Raw genomic sequence first — 22,275 nt, 5'->3', positions numbered from 1 at the left:
TTTTTTTTTTTTTTTTTTTTTTTTTTTTTTTTTTTTTTTTTTAACAGCAATGAAAGAAAACAAAACAAATCCAAACTTGTAGACAGTTTTTGGAGACGCTCTGTTCAGCTGATGCCTGCTTCCCACCATCATGCCAGCACAAGCCAAAAAGTCTTCCTTCCTGATGGCAGTTCTTGGCTTTCCAACCAGAGGAAAAATATTCACGAACTGCTGCGTTTTCTTTTTTTTTGTGTTTTTTTGTTTTTTGTTCTTTTTTGTGTTTTTTTTTTTTACTTAAGGCATTGTTCCTCAAACTTCAAAAATCCAGCTGCACCATATCCATCAATTAAAAAAAAAAAGGCACAAACTCATCTTCAGATGGCTTTGGAGACAATAAAGCCGACTCCATCTGGGCTACCGTTTCCTTTTCTGCGTTTCCCCCCTCTCTTTCCCTTTCCTTTAGATGTAAGACTAGTCCTCTTTCCCTGTCCCTCCCCATTAAAAATACACCATCTCACATTGTTCTGGTTCCGACAATAGCGTCGTTGACTCACAGGCAGGCAAGAGCCATTTAAAAAATCCAAGAAATGAAACTACAAGATGGGTCAAAGTGGTTCAAGCGGAGATTGCTGAATTGTGGGTAATCAAATTGTAAGCACCAGTTTCACGTTAAGGTCTGTCTGTTCTATTTTCACGTGTGTTGTTGAATCTTTGACTTTTTGGCAACTCTGCCAAAGACTTCACGGGCGTCGTTCCCCTTTCCACTCCCGGTGAGGACCAGAGGAAGAGTGCCCAGCGTTGTCAGTCCTTTACTGCTCTTCACCAGCATTTTTCATTTTCAGCAAATATATACTGTAGACGCGTATAGATATGGAGAGATTTTTCGGTTGCTTTGCTTTACACCTGGTTGTCCTTCTGTATTCTGGAAAAAACCATGACAGGACGCAGGAGTAACAAGAGAAAGCTTCTTGGCAGAGCTTCAAGACGAAGACAAACAAACAGGAGAACTCCAGCTCGAAGATGAATGCTACAGGGGAGGTTCCTCTTCCATCGGTTCATCATCGGGTCTGAGCAATTTCACAGCCAGGCAGGGAGGGAAGAGGGAGGAGAGAAAAGATGGTTGAGCACGAGAGCCGGATAATTCATAGCGCTAAATCTCACACCTTATGTTCCTATCACCTTCCCTGCAGGTAATTTTGCTCAGCTGGCTCATCTAGAATTAAAATTTGCCTCCAAAAAGGTTTTTTTCAAACAAAGTGCTTCCACTGTGCAACTCCGAAATTTTTGCAGCAAATTTTATTTCCTCTCATGGTCCAAAAACACATTCTGCTCTGACTGGAGCAGAGGGATCAGGCAGTGTGTGCACAACACTAAGGTAACATCCGGGGCTCATGCAAGTGAACTTCTCTTGCAGCCCAGGTCTTTAGAGAATGCACGAAAGGAAGGAGATGGGTGAATGCATGTGCAATGGGTAAAAGGCGAAGATTAACCCAGTAGGCTGCCCCCAAGGCCACCCGTGATGGCAAAAGCAACTCACCGCTTCTCAGCTGGCTTCACGCCTACCGACAGAGATGCCATGGCTGTCACTGTCTCAGCCTCTTCGTTCTCACACTTCTGTGCCTCAACCAGGGAATAGCCCACTGTGGAGGCATAGCGCTGGAGTGAATGCCAATATTTGCCTGGGGAGAGGTGAGAAAAGCAGCAGTTAGGTCCCCTGCATCAGGATGGGTCAAGTCACCTGTTCAAAGAATCACAGAATACATGGGCTGGGAGGGACCTTAATGGGATCACCCAGTTCCAACCTCCGGCTGTGGGCAGGGCTGCCATTCATAGGTCAGGCTGCTTACAGCTCCACACAACCAACCTTCCTATGCCCAGTGATAGATAGCTGAGAACTGACTGGGGAGGACACACCAGGCTTACGCAAAACGCAGTCTTAAGCCATACTTGCTGCCACTTCCAGGCCTGCCACGAGGCCCCTGGGTATGGAGGGAACTTCTGGTGGCACAGCCAAGGGAAACCCCTTGGAACCTTCCAGGCTTGGTAAGTGGTGAGACGGATTCCTCTCTCCTGCTCACAGCTCTCTGTCACGAGCTCTGATACAGCAGGAGATCATCGCTGACCCTTATGGTCAAGTAGGCTGCTTGTGAGAGAGGCTGCTCTGCTCTCTATGCAGAAAAATCCAATTTATTTTCTACACACTATCAAAAGTGACACCCAAGAATTGCCAAAACTCCTACTTCTTGCCACATATTAATCAATGGTGCTGCAATTCTGCTGTGTCTTGAAGACCTATGTTTTGAATAAATGTTTGTCTTGTTTTGTTATGTAGGCAAGCACACCATCAGCAGGACATATTTCAGCTGAAAACTGTGCAGCAGGACAACCAAGGTATTCCCTGTTTATAAGGGGTAAAACCCTTGTTCATAAAAAAGAACTAAAAATGGAGGAGGGAGGCTAAAGTAACAGATTTTCACAGCTGGAACCACACAGGAAGAATGGAGACATAACAGCTCTCCTGGGCTGAGAGATGTTTTGTAGGGGAAAACATGCTTTAATAAAGCATCTACAAAAATGAACCAGTTCTCTCCCCCAAAGACAACCAGGATGTCAAATCAGGGCTGAATCACTGGCTTGCAATGAAAGAAGCTCTTCTCCTTTGGCTATGGAAGAAAGGTGACCTGACGGTCTTACTTAAAACCCCTCTTCCGAGTTGCTTTGCTCAGTTTAATGGAAAAAACAAAGAAATGCCATTAGTTGACTCAAGGTGTCACATCGCTGCTGAGCATTTTGAGTCAGCAGAGTGGCTGCTGGAAATGGAATTGAGATTTCTAAAGCTACCGGGCACTTCTGAGGGGGGGAAATCATTTGGCCTTTTTTAAGCTCTACTTTATTCCTATAAAGAGGAGACTAGCCTCCCTCCAGTTCTATACCACAAGTGTTTGAAGTGGGAAGATGTCAAGACCTAGCACAGTGGGACTCCCATGTTATTCAGACTCTTTTCACTCCATTCCTCAAGAATATCCCCAGGAAACCTTTAACCACAATGATTTTAATCTCAACTAAATAAACCCACAATATTAGCAGTTTCACGCAACGTTCTTTCATCCCTATCCACTCTTCACTAATGAATGCAACAATGCATGATGAGACTCGTGTTAGTCAGAGATACTTGAATTGCTTCTGAAGATATAAGCACCCACGCTGAAGTGTAGGACAGTCTGTCCTCTACAGTGATTTTAAAGGTTTTACTGTGCTGGCTTTAATACTAATTCCCCCAGTGAGATCAGAACAACCTGCTCAATGACCAGGGTGCCTCCCAGCTTGCTTCGCCTTCCTGAACACAAACTTCTGCACTTAACAGCTTAAACTTGTGCCAGCCAAGCAGCGGGCTCTGCAGAAAAGAGCACTGATACAGTCCTCTCTCAAGAGCCAAACCACCTCCCTGAATTGACATTTAACCCTGTGCATCACTCAATAAATTACTGAGTGTACAGTAAGACCAATTGGTGGTTGCTTAAATCCAGTCCACAATGCAGTGACAATCCACAAAGTAGGGTGAGGGTATGCAGTGGGAGCTGCCAGGACAATGAAGAATTGGAATGGGTATCCTCCTAAGGGCAGCCCAGCAGGGAACCAGCTCTGTGAATGGGCTTTACTCACTGTGTATCTCAATCACTTTCTCCATTGAATGCACCGCATTAGCATTTGCTCTCTGCTGGAGAACCTTTTCTGGAAGAGGGTCGAGCTGGAGAGGGAGAGGAAGAATGAAGAAATGTTATCTCAAGCTACAGACGAGGCATTAAGCATGATTTAGCAAACAGCTCTGCCACATTAAGCTTCCACCCCATTCCCCTGATTCCTATTATCTGCCTTTTGTTAAATATCCAAAATAGACAGACTTCCTAAGCGCTCCTGTGATATTCCATGCAGCCTCCCCTGCCCCAACACTCCTCCACAAGCACAAAATGCTGCAGCCCTGGATGGAGATTGTTTGCCATGAGCAGAAAAATAAGGCAAGTGCTGCTGTTTGTTCTCACACCGTGTAAGACTAGGGCTCCGCACTGCCTTGTGCGAAGGTTTCACTATTAATAGTGTGAAAGGAAAATAAAAGTAACTGAAAAATATAACAACGACCACACTTCTTTCTTCCCTCTGAAGAAATAAAAGGGGAAGCTTTTTCACTCCTCTGCATTTACTGACTCAGAGAAGCAGCCGGTTTTCTCACTTGGGGTGCCTTCTCTCTCTTTAAGAGGACTGTCTTCTGAAAAGCTGACCTGTCCTTTTTGCCCTTCAGGAAGTTATTAAACCTTGTGTTGTTGGTATGACGCCTGCCTCGATTCTCATTGGCCAAGAAGCAACAAAAAAAGCCCCAGCAACACAGCTATTACTACACATTTTTTTCTCTAAACTGCTGAAGAATATCCTAAGATACACCCATGTGGCTCCTGCCATCCTTTGCAAAGAGCAGCAGCATTTTAACACTGTGCAGGCATGGCTCTAAAAGCAGGCAGGAGCTGGGGCTTCCTCCCTCCGCAGGAAAGAAGCCAGATCTGCAGTCAGGATATATCAATTTATATTAAAAAGAAGAGAATATAAATAATTGAAAACTTTAAAAAGAATCTTCCAAGGGAAGGAAACTGGGTGATGTTGTGTAGAGCACCAATTTGCAATGGCACAGCAGAGATGTCTGCTTGGTAGGTGAGTATGTCCAGCAGGGCAGCTCTACTTGGCTCACATATGTGCCTGATGGCTGGAGCCCTAGACATCTCACATCTCAGTGCTCAAGAAAAAAATTTCAGCTGAGTCGATTTTCTCCAAACCCTTTTCTTCTCCCCCTTTTTTTTTCCTCCCCTGGTTCTCCACAAAGAACACACACTCATCACAAAGCCGAGTATCCAAAACAAGAAATGCTTGCAGCTGTTGATTGTGTCTGAAAATATGCACCAGTGCTCATCCGAGGGTCCTCCTCAACAAAGAAGCAGTCACAGTTTAATAGTTAATAAAAACTGTGGCAAAGTTTAACTGCAACTTCTGACCAAAGCCAAGACAAGCTCCAGCCAAGAGATCTGCTCTCGCGACCAGATGGCAGCCATTTGATAGGTGCTCCATCAGGGCTAGAAACTGCTCTGCTCCAGATTTAATAATTACGGATTGCACTTCTAATAAATTCTTTACTCTAAAAATAATTCTGGCCAACGCTAGCTTCTGTATGACATTAAGTGAAGGCGAACGCTATTCCTGGACAAATCTTTAGTAAGAGCTTCCCAGTGCCTCTCGGTTAATGCTGACATAAAGCACACAACACCAGGCAGCTTAGCCGTGTGCTATTTCACAGATGAATCATTTCCACCGTGCAGCACTCCTCCTGAAACAACACTCACAGACAACAGCCTCACTCATCGCTCACTCGGAAAAGGAAGAAAATACCTCTGAGCATTAGGCAACGTTTTTAAACAACTGCTTATTATCACCTCCCTGTTCATTCAGGATGTCCAGAGTCTGACACTGGACACATCTCTGCTGCTCGTGCATGAAAAATGGCACAGTCTTTGCAGTGCTGTGAGCGCTGCTGAGCACATCTTGTAGCTCTGGCTCTGTCCTTGCCACCAGCAGCTCCCATTGCACAGGCTCTGCTTGGGGCACAGCGCTGGCACCGCTTCCTAACCGGCGCAATTATCTCTTAAGCGATCTTCCCTGCATTCAGCTGCAATAATGCCAGCATCGAACAACTGAATTTGTAACCAAAGCAACTCAAACATTTTCAAGCCACCCTGCACAGCTCTAACTCATTTCACATTAAAATAATCTGCTGCAAAGCTCGAGCTCCGCTTTAATTTCCTGGGCAGTTGGGAACTGCCTCTGCATAACGCTTTTCCAAAGCGGGAGTTTTGATCTCCGCCGGTGAAGGCAGACGCTGTGTGGACTGGCACTGCTCCCCTCATTTCCTACCATTTCCTCACGTAACACAACCGGCTCTCTGCAGCAAGCACACTTCCCCGCACCCGTCGCCGGCCGCAGCTGGCTGTCCATGTGCACGCATGCAGAGCTGCCTAGCACACTGTATATCAAACCCCATCAAAGGGCCGCGGGACAAAGCAACAGCAGTTCCCTCCAACTTTCTTGCATTAAAAAGGCTTTATAAAAGACCTTGATAAAACGAGTGTTTCCTGCTTTTTGATGTGCGGGTAAGGGAACATTATCATGATATCTGCGCAGCCTTACAGCCCACCTAGGAAAAGTGAGAATAGCTCCATCTTTAAATATTTAAAAGCGCTTTATAGATGCAGTGATTAAAAAAACAAAGATTTTTTTTTTTTTTTTTACCTTTAAGGATCAATATTCACTCTGCTAAATGGAAACACTCAGCCAGCTGACAACAGCCAAGCTATCGTGAATGCTAAGATCTCCCAGAGCTGCGCGCTCCCAAACACATTTGTGGCTCGGATCAAGCACTCCTTTATTGCACGCAGATCCTCACCCCACATTGCAGCCACCCGCCCGCACCACAGTGCTACATTAAGTGAGAGGAATGACATCTTTCACATGTTATTTCCTCAGTCTCTCCTTCAAAGTGCATCCTGCCATTAGAGCTGGCTGCGTCCTTGTTTGTGTGGAGCTGATGGGGTCATCTGTGCTGACAACAGTGCCATTGCTGCCAGATGAAGTGACACAGGTGCTGTTACATCAACTCTGCTCTTCCTCTGCTTACTGGCTCCTGAGTTTTTGTCTGTCCCAAGGGTTGGTGTGCTGGACAGGTTACCTATGTTGAGTGTCTTATCAGAGCTGTCTGGCCAAGCGCAAGGAATGGATACTCTCTGGATGGTTGGAGATGGGATGCTGCATGACTGAAGCAGATGCTTTTTATGAATCCCAGCTGTTTCACTGATGATGTATTAGACTGGTTGGTGAAGTTTCCTCAGGCACTGTCATCCTTCACAAAGAGTTTGGATACTGAGAGACAAAGCATTCCTTCAAAAGGCTAGCAGGCAGGGAACACAGGCAGTCTGTACCTCCCTGCTCCAGCTTCCCAGACCAGAGAAAGGCCACTCATCACTGACCTGAACTGAGTCACAACAAGCCTGCCCAGGGCTCACCATCAGTCCCTGCAGTCAGCTCCCACCACAGGCAGACTGACAGCTGAAATTCTGCTTGGTTTCTCTTCTCTGTGCAACCTACTGCACCTTCAGATGCTGACCACAGGGCCTCCATCAGCTCCTGCACTGGGGCTTCTTCAGCAAAGAGAGCCTGGCTATGCTCTCCATGGCAGGTGAAAGCTTTGGGAGGAACCTCCTCCCTTCACCAACAGGCAGGAAGGTCTCTTGCTCTGCAGAAGAGACCAATGCCTTCAGAGGTCTGTTCTGTAAGAGGTCACCTCAGCAGCCTCTTTGCGTCCATCTACTGCAGCCTTTTGAAACTTGCTCATTAGCACGGGGTACTGAAGGCAAACTAAAAAGGCAACCTAAAAAAAATTCAAATACACTAGCCAGCCACCTCCAACTTCAAGTCTGAATGGATCCTCCAACACGAAGCTGAACTTCTTAGGTATACACAGCCAAGGGAAAAGCCTTGTGCTGCTGTTATGTGTGTCATCAACCCTCAACAATTGCTTTGAGCAGGTCCAGAGTGGCAACCGTGCCAGGGCAACTGCAGCAGGTAACAAATAGGGACTGTGTCCATGGCTCCAGCTTGTGCTTCTCTGAGAAGAGTACAATTTTCCTAGGCAGAAAATCAGTGCAAGGCACTTTTGCAGTCTACTGTACCAGTCCAAGACTCAGCCATCAGGATGAGTGTGGCTGTTCTCTGTGTGAAGAACACGTGTACGGAAAAGAAAGAGGCCAGATCCAAACAAATAATGTGTTCAAACTCATAACCCACAAATTATAAATACGCTTCTTGAACAGAAGTATATGCAGAGGTAGAGACACAACAAATGCACAAGGTTCCCAATCTGAGATTTTACTGTTGGCAGCTGACTGCTGTACTTGCTGCAGTATTTCTGTAGTGGATGAGCCTGAACACCTTGAGTCCTAAACACATCAAATGCCACCACTGGGAAGCTTTCCATTATCAGTCACACTGGAAGAAATGGTGCCAGCTACAGTAGATGCTAAAGCCTGGCTGCATCAAGGGGAGGGCTGTGAAAAGTCTGAATCATTTTTTCTTTAATCCCACCACAGAAAGAAGAGACAGAGAAGCCAAAGAATCTGCCTTGGTAGGAAAATATCCCAACATTTCCAGAAACCAGAAACTAGACTTCCTTTGTGTACTTCTCTGCCTTCTTCTTATCTTGCAATCAAACACCCTGGCTTTTCCAGCCAACTTCTTTAAGAGTTCTTTCAAAACAGCAATGAGCAGAAGGTAGGAAATGAAACATTGAGGAAAAAATAGAAAAGAAAGCAGCATCAAGCAGGCTGCTCAATATACTATACTATATACGAGCAAATATACTGGCAGGGGGACTGCAAAGAGAGGGGAAGGTGTGGGCAGTAACTTCAGAAGCAAATGAAACTAATCGGTGACTTTCTTAGGAACACAGTGCAAACTGCATGGATAAAGGTGCAGCACATCCCCTGTTTTGGAGAACGAGAAGCCCACATTTGATGCCACAACTGGAAATTCGGCAGGACGAGGGGGCAGAGGCTGTGGCACCTGGAACGTGCCCCCAAGCACGTGCCACCAGGAGGCCAAGGCAGGATTTTTCATTTCTTTGTACCTCGTTTCCCAGCAAAGCAGAAACACATGCTTCTGAGGCATCGCAAATGGCAGTCAGGTCGTGGCCTCCTTCGAGGGCCAGGACGACGCGGCCTCCGGCCAGGCCCATCAGCTGCTTCGTCAGGTACCCAAAGCCTGCGAGGGGAAAAGAGGAAATGCGAGAGAAGGGCAGAGGTTGTTGCTGGAATCAGGCTCCTGGCGAAGGATCAAAGAGTTATAAAAAGGAATTACATCATATTAAAAAACCACAAGGGATCTGAGCGGACTAAACGCATAATATAAGCCAGGTTTGATTTTCATACGCTCGTTTCAGAATTCCAGCCACGCTTCCCTGCTGGAGCGGTGCGGGATGGATCCACAACCCCTGGGCCGCAGCAAGCATCTCACTGGAGGTTATCCCAGGCACCGAGGGGCAACACAGCCCCCCAGCAGCCCTCCAGCAGGCCCCAGGCTCGGGGTGGTGGCAGAGGCCAGGCAGGGAAGGGGAGGAGGAGGACGGAAGGAGGCTGCCTTCGCCCTGCTGTGTGAGAGAAGGAAAAGGCAAAGTCAGAGAAGTTGTGCAGAAGGCATGGGGGGGGAGGAGGGCAAGGGGAACTGGTGAAATTGCTGCCGGTGCTCTCGGTTCTGATCATGGCACTGTGGAGCCCCAGAGATATCTGACAACCGGCCTTTGACAGACGTTTCTTCCCGTATATAATATGCTGTAAAAATTCCTGAGGCACCGGGACTTTGATCATATGACACACAATACATTTCTGCCCTTTAAACAAAACAGAACCAAGCTGTGAGGATTTAAAAAAACATGTCCTCAAACCAACCCTCCCCCCTAAAAATAGAAAAAAAATCCAAACGAAAGAGAACCCAGCACATTTCTACCCTTCATCTATGCTCCCTGCTTTTGTTTTGCAGTGTCTTATAACTCCTGTAAGTGCTTTGCAAATCAGCAAATTAACAGCGAGACAAAAGATTCATGGCTGAGCACGTAACGTGGTACCCAGCCTCATGTTTTGGGAGAGTAGCAAAGCATGGGAAATGCAACACGCAGGTAAACAAGACCCTTTCATTACAAAGTGTTTCTGGATATCTTAAATAACTTCTCTTGTAAATCTATTCCACTTTATTCCTGTATAAAGTTTATAGGCTCAGCTACCTTACGAAGGTCTGAAGTTCACTGTGCAGAGTAAGTTTCTCGACTGAAACAATCTCTTAAAGAATATCCTTCTGCTTTTGCAAGAAAAACTGGGTTGATCCAAGTAATACAACCAGATAAACCCAGAACTGCAGCAAAAGGCCAGCCCAGAGCTGAGTGCATCTCCTATGCAATGCAAAACATGAAGACACGCAGCAAAATGGGCTGACTAAATTGTTACAAGGATAAAGAAAAAATATTTGTAAAAAAAATTTTGTAAGGGACCCTGGAGAAAGAAATGGATTCCTTCTAGCACTCAGAGCAGGGAATTACCTCTTTAGATCTGACACTGCCTCCCTTCTGCAATTTTGCATTAAAACAACTGTAATTTTTTCAAATTCAGCAGCAGTCTTCTGCATGGATGTGGTTTGGTCACTGAAAAGTCAAATATGCAATGCTCTAAGACAACAAAGGCTTCAGGCAGACTACAATAGTAACAAAACAAACGAAAATGCAACGGAAAATCCAAAAAGTTTGCCACTGAAATGGAAGGTTTCAACCTAGATCCTCACAGGCTAAAATCTGGAAATATTATATGTAGGTCATCCTGAAAGTAATGCCTCCTATTTATTTCCATGGAAACTACAACAGATATAAAGAGCACAACCACACTATTTGACAGAGCAAATTCTCAGCTATGAAACACTCTTTCAACAGTCACCACTGTTGGCTGATTTGCATGGATGGCCTGATTGAGATGTTCCTCATTTCATGACAGCTGCGCATGGCTATCCAGAACACGGCCTGTCTCTCATATCACAGTCACCACCCAAAGCCTCACATCCACTGTTAGGTTTCCATTAATGTTCAGTAAGTGTCAATGAATGCCAATGGGTGCCATTTTTTTCCCCATAGAGGAACTCAATGACACACGTTTGCTTTACCCACACTTCTGTGTCAGATGCCAGTCTGTCACAGTGCCCCTCTGCTGCCATCTGTCACACAGCAACAAAGTGTACACTGGTGAGAAGGTTTGACTTCTACTGCCATACCAACACCCGGCACTGACATCCTGGGCCAACATCACAAAATAGGAGGCATTACTTTCGGAGCAAGCCTTGCACGTTAATCCCCAAAATTTCACACCAATTGCAGTATTTGCTGTTTTCTAATCCACAACTTACATTTTGCAGAGAGATTATATCCTCCCAGAGGCGTAGGATGGCCTTCCACCGCGTCAAAACCAGATGACACCAGCACAACATCCGGGGCAAACTCATTGGCAATGGGCATGACGACCGTCCTGCAACAGAATCGAACCATGGCAGACGTGTCACTTTGGATCTTGAACAAACGAAGGAACATTTTACTGATCTTGAACAAGCCCCTTAGAAAGCCTCATCTTGCTTTTCCACAATAGTTTTTCCTTTTTCTTGGATGCTGCACTTCTCATCGCTCGCTGTGAAAGGCTGGGACCCAAGATGCATGCGAGCACTGCTCTGCCTGCTGCCTCGTGCAGCTGTGGAGGGCACTGCCAGGCTTGGGGCTACAAGCTTGCTGCTCAACCAGCCCAACAAAGGACAAAAAGACAGCAGGCAGCACTTAACGGTTATCACAGGGCATTGCACAGCTGCAAGGGACAAAAGAAGCTCTAACGTGCAAATTATTCCACCTAACTCCAGTTCCCCATCCTCTGATATTTTGCTCTCTAAAATGAGACAGAATTGCTCAGCATCTGCAATCTACTGCCTGTTAGGACCAGTACTTTGATGAGACAAGAGGTCCACCCGTGGCTTCTCAGCAAAATGCATTTTCACTCTGGTGTCTCTCTTCAGTATTTCTGTTCAAAATCCATGTGAGGTTGCTAACATCCCATTTCCCACATCAAGATGCCAACTAAGCAAAAAGGAAAAGTTCTGCAGAGAGCAAGAATTGCTTCTTCGCCTAATAGCTCCAGCACAAACGCAGCAGAACTGAAATTACAGCAGTGAAAAACGTCAAAGCAACAGAGCTTCTGAATAAACATGAGAGACACACACACAATCTTTTCTGGCAAGGTTAGCATTCCGAAACACAGATAAATGCCAGAACACACCTCTGTAAGCACGACAACTGCACCTTTATTGATGACAGCGTTTACAGAATATTCTGAAAACAAGGTTCTATTTGCCCCAGCACCAATCTGAGCTCACGCCATTTCACCCTCTGCAGGACATAGTTTTAACAGAGCTTCAGCATCTCCCATGCAATGACCTACTTGCCGTGTTAGTCAAACCCAGCAAGTCATCTCCAATGCAGAGCAGAGCCCTGGTGTGGGCAGGGACACTGGTACCCAGCATACCATGTACCATCCCAGGTCTGGTGGACGTGCTGAGGCAATGTGCAGTCCAAAAAAACCCTTCAAGCTTTCATTTTTGTCATCTTCCTGGTTGCCACTCTCCATGCACAGCAACACAGAAATCTATGCAATCTACAAAAATAAAACAATTCTCTGCTGGTGGTTACAAGTTGCAGAGCTTTTTGGGCAGCATTCACCCTCTCTGTGCTGAGAAAGTTTTTAATTCTGACAAAGTCTGAAAGAGGAATTTTAATTTTTTCCTCCAATGGCTCGATTGCCATATACTTCTGTCCTCAGGGAGACTATTATGTAAGGAAGACAAAATAGTGCATTTTTCTGCTGATGGCTTTACAGTCGACAAACGCGCTTAGTGAAACCCACAGACATCTTAAGTGGAAACCACCTCCCTGACAAAGGACTAAAGCAGCACTTCTGTAGCAAGTGCATGTGGCAAAGGGCTTTTTTTTTTCCCTTTCTGTTTTTTTTTCCCTGAGCTTTGAAGTACTGCTGAGCTATTTAATTTATAATCGTAGCAGAACTGCTAAAATCATCAGATTTTTTCCAAAGCTGCAATGTCGTGAGAGATGCTACAACCTCAGCTGCCATAAAGCCATTGGTGGAGCAAACCCAACCCAAAGCCTAAACCCAAACCCGAGCTGTGGAGCTGCACGGGCTGTCAGCACTCAGCCAGCACTGTGCTGCGAGGTGATGGCATCTTGCTGGCTGTGGCACAGCTCTCTGTGCCCAGTGCACCTCAGGAAGATGCAGGGCACGATGCTCGGCTGTGAGCAGGTCAGATGCCCTCCGGCAGCACAGGTACCACACAGGCAGTGCCTGAAATCTGCAGAGATTTCAGGAGAGAAAAAGCAGTGCTTGCTGTTTGAAAGTAAATCACACTGGTGATAGTTAGAAGCAGCCACACTGCAGAGGAAAATGCCCTTTTTGCTCAGATCCATCACTGTATAGCTAAGCCCCCAAGAGAAAACAGCTAATGAACTTCAAACAAGCCTACTGTATTGTCCTGATGACTACACTATAAAAAAAATCCACAGATTGGAGTTGCTATCAAGGTAAGCAAGGTGAGCAGTTTTCTTCAGAGCTGGGTCTTTTAGCTAAGGTGGCTGCAAAGCCATTCACTCAAGAATGAAACATTTCATAACACTGAATCTTCCCTTCTAGCCACACCGATTTGTTTTAAAGTATGAGGGTCAAACATTTAAATTTCCTACATTTTAGAAGATTGTTTTGCTTGTTTAATGCAAATTAAATCCTTTCATTAGGCTTTGAATGTGGCTAAGCTGCATGGCTGTGCAGTAACTAATACCGATGGCTGCAAACAGCAAAACCTGCTGATCATGTTCTGCAAACACTTTGGGGGGAAAACAAAAACAATTTTCCATCATTTTCCTGAAGAGTGAATAATGCTTAGTTTACTACTGGCCAATCCACCAGTCAAACGCTTAGCAAATGACAGGCAGATTAAGCAGTTCTACAAAGGATTTCTCCAATGTTCTCCTCCCACTGCTGGCCAGACAACACCAGGTGCCATCCCCTGCTCAGGGGCTGCTGGGGATGAAACAGGCATCAGAAAGCATGAAATCTACAAGACAGAAACAACAATTTGAGGCAAAACAGCACCAGGTTCCCCCTCCCAGTTTGTTGCTTCTGGGATGTTTTGTGGATAGGACCCTTCCACCCCACCAACTCAGCTCCCAGACTTGCTCAAGGCAGAAGGAGGGACTTCTCAGCCCTGGTTTTGCTTTTGCTCTGGGTGTCTGAAATAAAACCAAGCCCCACACAGGATTCTAATTGTGTGAGAGACCAGTGTCAGAGTAGGTAAAATTAAGATGAAAAGACAGTTTTCTAGAACCATCAGGGAAAGGTATTTTACATCATGTTTAGAAGAAAACTCCTGCATGTAACACGAATTAATCTCACTAGTAACTGCTGTTCTTGTGCAATAAGGAGCTAGGCACAGCCCTCATGTTGCCTCAGCAGCTCTCCCAGTAGGGTCTGCACGCTATGCTTTTATACAGCCTTTGAAAATGCCATGGGAATTCATAGGAGCAACCACTGTTTCTTGTACAACAAGTCAGGAAACAAAAGACTCCAGTAAAAAAAATAAAATAAAAAAAAAAAATAAAGAGTTTTACAACCGTTTGTTTCTATAACTACGGAATAACAGCAATGAATACCAATAACGTTTTGATGAGTTAGGGACTTTTTAAATTACATGCCCTGCGTTTTACGTGTTGGGCTTTAATACATTTCTGCGTAATCTGTGAGATCTGTATTGCCCACATACTTTGGTGGTGACTTCAGCCGTGGAACATTTGCGCAGTAAACGGTCAGCTAAATTATAACGTAATGCTGCCGAGGGCTGCAGTTAGGACAGTGTGGAGGAGTGCCAAGCTCACAGCGAGCTCCCCAAAGCTTTCCATGGGCGACTCGGGTACCCCACCCTGCTTCCCCTCCATGCACAGCAGCTGGGATTTCACCCCGACCCTCTGCAGTGCTGATTTGGGAACTCAGCTCTGAAGACAACGTGCAGCAAAACGCAAGGCACGGCCGCTCTATGCTTCAGTGATGAGTTTCATTGGGAGCTATTCATTCATCGGAAGAACAATTTGTGAAGACAATTATCTCAGTTATTATTTCGCTAGAGAGCGTGCTTTTATTCATCAATCATTTTATTTCATTCAATCCATACACCAGCTTATCCCAAAACAGAAGAATAAACGGAAAGCTTGACGCTGGCTTTTTCTTAATGTTTTTACACAGAAAGATGGCTTTCCTCCCTAAAAGTGGGCAAGCATGCGAAGGGTTAAGGCTTAAAAAAAAGAAAAGAAAAAAGGAGAAAAAGTATATCAGTATCTTTGCCTAGCTCAAAGGATTTCCACTGATTCCTCTGCAGACTTCAAAGCCTCACAGTTTGGCATTTGGACTGGTTTGAATTAAAGCTCAGTTCTCCACTGTGAGTTTCCAAGTTCATGGTGAAAATGCCTGCTGCTTCTGGAGTTCATTATGGCCAATTTTCTTATCTTTTCTTCATCTTAGGTTTGATCCCCAGCAAATGCAACGTGGCATTCGATGGGGTGGAATAACAAGGTGCTGCCTTGAAGGCATGCATTGTCTCAAGGGGCTAGCGCAAGAAAAGAAGAAAAAAAAAGGATATATGACCCATTCCCTTCACTTTCTAACTCTCGGGGGACTATAAATTGCAAACTTCAAAGCATTATTTTACATTAAAATCAATAGAAAGATTCAGGAAAAAAATGTTTTTCAAAGAAGCTGGTTAAGATTTGAAAAGGTCACTTGATAATGTATTATCATGACCAATCTTGGCAGAAGATTAAAAAAGCTTCCAATTTTACTTATTGACTGAAGGTGTGCACATGAGGCAGGCTACGGGAGGTGCTACCTATGAGGATGAGTCACAAAGCACTTTGCTTCCCAGAACCCAAAATAAGGGCTGGGGTTAGGTACAAAATCTGCTTCTCACACAGCTGCAGTCTCTGGGAAAAGACACCAGCGTCTATTAAGGAATGGCTGGCAAAGGTCTTGTGCTGCAGACTGCTCTGAACAATTTTCCAGGAGCCTTGAAACTCAATTAATATTTAATAGCAAGTATGTCACTCAGTTGCCAGCTACAGGTTCTCTTTATAATGCAGATATCAGTCTTGTTGACTGCTGGGATAAACAGACTTCCACTTTGGAGGAAAGTGCTGCTTTCCTGTACCAGGAATAAAACATCAAGACAAATGAGAGTTATTTGACTAGATGTTACTTTAAATTGTATACATTCTTTGAAGGCTTTTTAATGGCATGCTGGAGGGTAAAAGCTCTTTTTGCTCAGTATAACGCAATATGAATACAGGCACAGCAAAGGACAGAAATAACGCTCCCAGATTTCACACACGCACTGCTATCCCAGGAAGGCAATATTCCATCTGGCTATTGCCAGAAATTTGCATCTCACGTTTTGGCAATCATGTGTCCCCCTGAATTTATGCAGGGTGTTTGCCAGAAGTGCACTAAATCTGGTCTGAGGACAGAAAACCACTTCAATTGGTAATTGCTAAAAAAGATGCAAGGTGGGGAGGCACGAGGCATATGGGGGGACAGGGGGTGAACAGGACAGTCTGAAGAAAAAATGAAGCCCACGTATCCACAGGTCAGGGAATTACATTCCTTCTCCTGGAAGGAGTATCAGAGAAGAAAATGTAGTCTCACACAGGACTCTATTCATTACTGTTCTGCTTACCTCTCCACCCAGAAAAACTGTCATTTTATTGTGTTATTCCACTGCTTCCATAGTTCATCTTACTACCTTCATTTTCCCATTCTCTGTGGGTCTGGGAAGCAAATGCATCACACCCCAGGCTTGCAGCAAGCCCCCAAAACACCAGTGTTGTACAATCACCCCATCAAAGCATTTTGCCCCATAGCTGCCCGGAGCAGCAAGATGTTCAATGCGTGTTTTGCTTCACACACCTCTTCTGATGATACTGACACAAGGAGGAAAATAAGGGTCAGATAAACAATTCCTTGCTGTCCCCAGGTATCACATGTGAGCGTGACAGTAAGAGCACTGGGATACAAACATGTAGGTCAACAAACAGCTCCATGCCCTGCTCCATTTGCAGACTCAAACAATGCCAAGTTTTCTGGAGCACACTTGAGTATGCTTGTACAACCCAACGTCATGATTTACATTTGGCATTGCTCTTACTGCTCGTCAAGGAAGACATCTCAGCAACACATTAATTTAACTCCACAGCTTTGCTTACCTCCATTCACCCCCTATCAGTGAGTGTAACACTTATTTGGTAGAAGGTCATTAGAAGAGGCCCACTTCCCTTCGCTAGGAACTCTCAGGAGTGAGGTAGGGTGGTAGTCACAAGCAGAGCTCATGTAAGGGAGGCAATGCATGCCAGCATGCCTAGAAGTCATGCACCATCATGTATATCACAATAATGATGCCTTAAGCTTTGGGACAGCTGCACCCTGAAATTCCAACTCATGGTAACTCATGAAAATTATTTAGGATTCCCTTCCCAATCCAAGTGTATTCATGCACAGAAGCGCTCATCCCAAAGATTTTTAGCCAACAACAGAGAGCTCATTCATATCAGTAGACGTATCAGTCAGTGCTAAGCAGTGAGTACGTCAATCCCCTAACATCACAGACCCACTTCTCGTGGCCAGAAATATCCTCTTTGCTTCATTCAGCTTTATTCCACATGGCACTGCAACTAGATGAAAATCCAGAACTTCTTAACTCTTGATTAAGTTCACGACTGCACAAGATGAAAGAAACCCAATTTAGGTGAAAAATATGATTATAAGAGGGAAACTTCAATATTACCTGAAAGCAGTTAAGTATTCTGTGTCTCCCATCGGTGGATCAAGGCCACCAGTGAAGGCCATGTTAACATTGAACCCAACTCCTGCTCCTGTGCCAACCTGAAAACAGGAAACGGTTCTCTTAATTATACATGTAGAAACAGCAAACTCTGGCAACACCTTTCTGCTGTATCGTGATTCTTCCAGTTGAATATGGATTTTGATCCAATAGCTGGGTGCTAGCTAGGTTAATTTTTCCTTCTAGAGTGACACAGTCCCCAAAGCAAGGATGAAAACAGAGCTTCTCCATGCTCACAAATGCTCTGATGCTTGTGGGAGTTGCAGGCAGGCTGCTCGCCTAAAAAACACCTCATCATTAAGTGGATCCTTTTCTAGGATCCTTTCCCTCTTTTGTAGGACATCGCATTACATGTAGTTTCTTTCCTTAATTTGTTTTCAGTTTTATCTAGAAGTACACTTTTGTATCTTACTGTAGTGATAACTAGGGAATAAAACAAGACAATTTTAATCAGAGCGAGCTCCCCCTCTGCTGGGGGAAAATATGATTCACAGACATTTCCACTGCTACAGGGACACGAGTGCTAAATGCAGCTGCATTCCCATCCTTGCCCCTACTGCAAATGTGCCTCTCCTTCCATCCACTCCAAATAATGGAGGAAGGTGAGAAGTTAAAAGTAAACCAGAGCCTTCTAGCAACCATTTGCCAAGAAGTAAGGTCACGCTTCCCTTCATCTGAAATCCTAAAAGCCTGTGCTGGGTGCCTGCGTTGGGTGGGACCTTGCAGATGTCCCCTTGCAGTGCTGCTGCCAGCTCAGCACAGCTCTCCTATGCACCACGGTTTTGTTTAGGTCTCGGTGTGTGAAAGAAACCTAAAAATTAATGGTGTTATACAATACACAGCCAGGTAGTTCAGCTAGATAAAGCTGCAAGAAGTAAGTCTCAGAGCTTTGCGCATTCTGAGGCAGAAATTAAGTGTCTGCCGCAAAGAGCTGCTGTGTATTCACTATACAGATGTGCACAAGCAGACTCATGAAGGAATATCTCACTACATTTCAGTCTCTTTAGAAATCTAAATGGAAACAACATTGCGTGCTGGATGGGAAAACATAAAATGGGCAGGGAACAAATTCTAGGAGTTTCAAGATGTAATCTAAAATGCCTCAGAGAACACAGAACTCACATTTGATAGAATTTAACTGATAAATCACACATGAAGGATGATAATGGAACATTCCTTAGGCACGACCCATTTTCAATTTAAATTTAAGACAAAACTACAGCTCAAATGAACGTACTGTACCTTAAAGGCCAGGGAAGGTTTTACCAACTACATACTTCAAACTGTGATTGTTTCTATGCCTCCTGTTTGCAGCATGCTACATTTCAGCCTGGAGGGTGAGGAAGGATGTGATGCATATAGTAGCATCTGCCCAGAGAAGAAAGGACTCCACCTTTGCTTGCCCAGCCCTTCTGCAGCAGTGTCTGAGAAACCACCAAGAATTAGTGGACTTGGTCCAACAGCATTGATGGCAGCTGGAGATTAGCACTGGTGTCTGCTGGGCCAGCATAAGGAGCAGACGGGCTTGAGGGTTGTGCCAGGAAAGCTGACCGCTGTGCTGGTGGCACAGCCACGGAACAATCTATTCCTCACACCCACATCTTACATCCATTAAGGGGAAGGCAAGAAAAGTATGCAAAGTCCTGTTCTTTGGAGATGAAAGCACTGTCTGGGACAGCTGGCAAAGGGCTCTGGAACAGGTTGTCCCATCAGGAATGGGCAGACTGACTGCATTCACTCCTTTCAGCTTGTTTGCCAAAGTGTGTGCTGTCCTGCCAGCTTCCATGATGCCCACAGCTGTGAGGACTTGGACAAGAACACACCAAGCCCACAAATGTAGGCAATGCACTACTAATCAGACACTAACAAGCAGAAGGTTGGGAGCAGTGACAGAAGCTGCCCTCCAGACCTAACCGAGGCAGGCAGCCCCCAAATTTTGGGGGACACCTGAATTGTAACCCTGAGAAGGTCCTGTTTTTTTGGACATGGGAGGGTGCTACGCAGATCCTCTTACCTCATCAGGAGCACCACTGCCTGGAAAGAAGTTCCCATCATCATAGCGATGTAGTGAAATATAAAGAACATTGGGATCATTGTAGAAAGCTTGCTGAGTACCGTTCCCATGGTGCACATCCTTTGGGGACAGAGATTGCAATACATGAGGGAGGTTCGTGTCTCATTCAAAATGACTAAAAGCATCAACGTGGGATTCGGAGGGGTTTCCTCTGGTGTTGAGCTTCATTTTCTGTGCTTCTTTGAGCTAACTGAAGCAGTTCATTGCAAACGAAAGTAATCTGCTTTGCACAGCCAGCTTCAGACTACACTTCTCATTTAACACACCAGATAAATGGCAGTAAGCACAATGGCAAGCACTTACCTGAGAACAGGATCAATTTAGTTGGGCTTAGAGAATCACATTCATAACTAATCCTGAGGAATGTTGGGCATAGAAAGGCAGTATTAGTTGCCTCAAATTTGCACCTTTAATCAATCAACAGGGTGACCACTGGCACAAGTACCCTGCAAAACTGTCTGGCCAAGCTCAGTGATGTTGAGGGACACAAACCTGTTGCCAAGACCTTCTCTTGCAGTTCTACTTGGTGCAGAAATGCAGTCCGTAGCAGGATGGGTTTGCAAAACACTCCTTCTGACATTAAAAATAGTTGGTGGAAAGTGAGGAAAAGGATGTCCATCCAGTAAGGCAAAAAGACAAATACATCCATTTTAACTTGTGGGTCTTGCCCACAAGAGATTTGTTGCAATCTAATCAAACCTCTTGGCTGACACCCAAGGACTCAGATGTCTTCACAGCCAAGAAAAAACATTTTAAAATCAATAAAATGTATCTGCCACATTTTTAAATCTACACGTCACCGTAGCAAAATCCCAAGCAAAAATATTTCACTGTCCTAATCCAACCTGGAGAACACTTCTGACTGCCTGCCCACATGCACAGAGGCTGGCCTGGCCCAGAAGCAGCACACAGAAACCGAGAGTAAAGCTGTGCTGGACAGCCCATCCCTCTCAGAAACCAGCCCTCACACCTCAGAAAGAAAGCTGGGATGGATCCTAGCAATTGAGACCAAAAAGCTTACAAAAAAAAAACCAACTGAAGCAACACAGACTGCAGTTACCTATGCTTGAGACTGTGCTATGGGCTTGTTTTAGAAGGCAACATCTTATTAATTACAATTCTGTTCGGAAAACTATGGACTCTTTAATAAGCTTTTTGTTTTGTTTTGAACTAAAATCATTTTTAAAAAGTACCAAGCAAACAAATTTTGGCTTACAGACCACAGACAACATTTTTTCACTGACTTACAGAGCCTGGGTTGGCCTCACATGAAACCCAAAGAAAACCCCATGAAAAATTTCCACCTGCTCTCCTGATGGTAACAAGCAAAGTTTACTCACCCAGTCCACTATGAGGATTTTGCTAACATTCAGTCTTTGCTGGAGCAGCTTGGCTGCAATTGCCACGGAGTTAAAATAGCAGAAGCCCCTGGAGGTGATGAGAAGGAAGAGAAAAGAGAAAAAGGAGAGGTGTTAAATATAGGTCTCCTTGGTCCCAGTGCATCTATCATCTGAGACATAACACAGTCGGAAGAGATTTCTTCTGCTTTCACTCTGCTTTCCTCCCTGGAAGATGTACGTGTGCTCAGTGAGAAACATAAAATAGCCACGCAGCAGCACGTGCCTTGTGATCCGTCAGAAAATGCTTTCCTAAGCCCAGTGCAGTGAGATGCTGCTGGGGGCCAGCTGCCCACGAGTGACCCTCAGATCCCCAGTGCTTACATGTAGGAGACAGGGACAGGTAAGACAAAGCAAAGAGGACAAAGAAAGGACAGAACCAAGGCCTGGAGTGCTGAGATGCCATCAGCTGGAAGAGAGGAGATACGCTCACAGAGGCTCAGAACTTTATACTGAAGCACAGAAACTCCACGCATGAAAGTTCAGCACAGTAAGCCTGGTACACAAGTCCAACACAATCCAAGCATGGGACTCCAAAGAATGCATGGGATATCTGGTGAAAACCCTAATACAAACCCTGCTGTTTAAAACACACGTCAGCTGCCTGACTTAACTTTGGCTTCGTGAAGTCTTCCTGCTCTGCCCCTTTCCTCAGTCAGTGTTGTGACCTCAGGACACAGCTACAGACTTAAGGGACTTAAGACTCAGGACACAGACTTAACTTTGGCTTCGTGAAGTCTTCCTGCTCTGCCCCTTTCCTCAGTCAGTGTTGTGACCTCAGGACACAGCTATGCTTGCTATACTGCTATTAATGGTACTCTTGCCTTCCTCACACTGTGTGAGCCATCAATATTGATCTTAAAACAACTCACAGGAGTAAACAAAAGCAGCAGCGTTATTCCAAGGCATGACTGTAATGTCAATTTGTGCTAAGAACTACCCACCCAAAAGCACAAAGTAGGAATTTGCCCTCTTCAAGGGAATTACTGGGAGCTTTGCATATGACACCATTTCACATAGAAATTCTGCAACAGTAAACTAACAAACAGCCTTCTTCAGGCTGTAGATCACACAACAGACAAACACTGAAGCAAGATCACAGAGCACAAATGCATACTTACATGGGTGTGCTTTCTTCTGCATGGTGACCTGGAGGTCGAACAACGGCAAATCCATTCTACACACGAAAATAAGAAAAGGAAGAAATGAGACAGGTAG

The 22,275-nt window shown here is 45.1% G+C and overlaps 1 protein-coding gene across 9 annotated transcripts in view; it reads right to left on the bottom strand.

The window, feature by feature from the left end:
- Positions 1–257: 257 nt before the first annotated feature.
- The window catches only part of HDAC4 (histone deacetylase 4), a 215,613-nt gene continuing 193,595 nt past the window's right edge, over positions 258–22,275 (bottom strand). For 8 of the 9 annotated variants that reach the window (XM_042821990.1, XM_042821991.1, XM_042821993.1 and 5 more), the window contains 9 exons: positions 22,179–22,234; positions 21,001–21,088; positions 19,601–19,720; positions 17,530–17,627; positions 11,008–11,126; positions 8,696–8,829; positions 3,643–3,727; positions 1,517–1,658; positions 258–1,046 (listed from right to left, as the gene is read on the bottom strand). In XM_042821990.1, the coding sequence (XP_042677924.1) occupies positions 1,007–1,046; positions 1,517–1,658; positions 3,643–3,727; positions 8,696–8,829; positions 11,008–11,126; positions 17,530–17,627; positions 19,601–19,720; positions 21,001–21,088; positions 22,179–22,234 (882 nt within the window). In that variant the 3' untranslated portion in view covers positions 258–1,006. Of the gene's footprint in view, positions 1,047–1,516; positions 1,659–3,642; positions 3,728–8,695; positions 8,830–11,007; positions 11,127–17,529; positions 17,628–19,600; positions 19,721–20,152; positions 20,234–21,000; positions 21,089–22,178; positions 22,235–22,275 lie in introns of those variants that run through there. The other variant, XM_042821992.1, reaches the window with a different exon arrangement.

This window comes from Centrocercus urophasianus, unplaced genomic scaffold (genome assembly GCF_019232065.1).
Source record: "Centrocercus urophasianus isolate 14NV4802_14NV808 unplaced genomic scaffold, USGS_Curo_1.0 seq_20, whole genome shotgun sequence".
In the NCBI taxonomy this organism is placed as follows: domain Eukaryota; kingdom Metazoa; phylum Chordata; class Aves; order Galliformes; family Phasianidae; genus Centrocercus; species Centrocercus urophasianus.
Note: the sequence above shows the minus strand (reverse complement) of the source record. Positions and strands in the feature narration are given on the sequence as shown.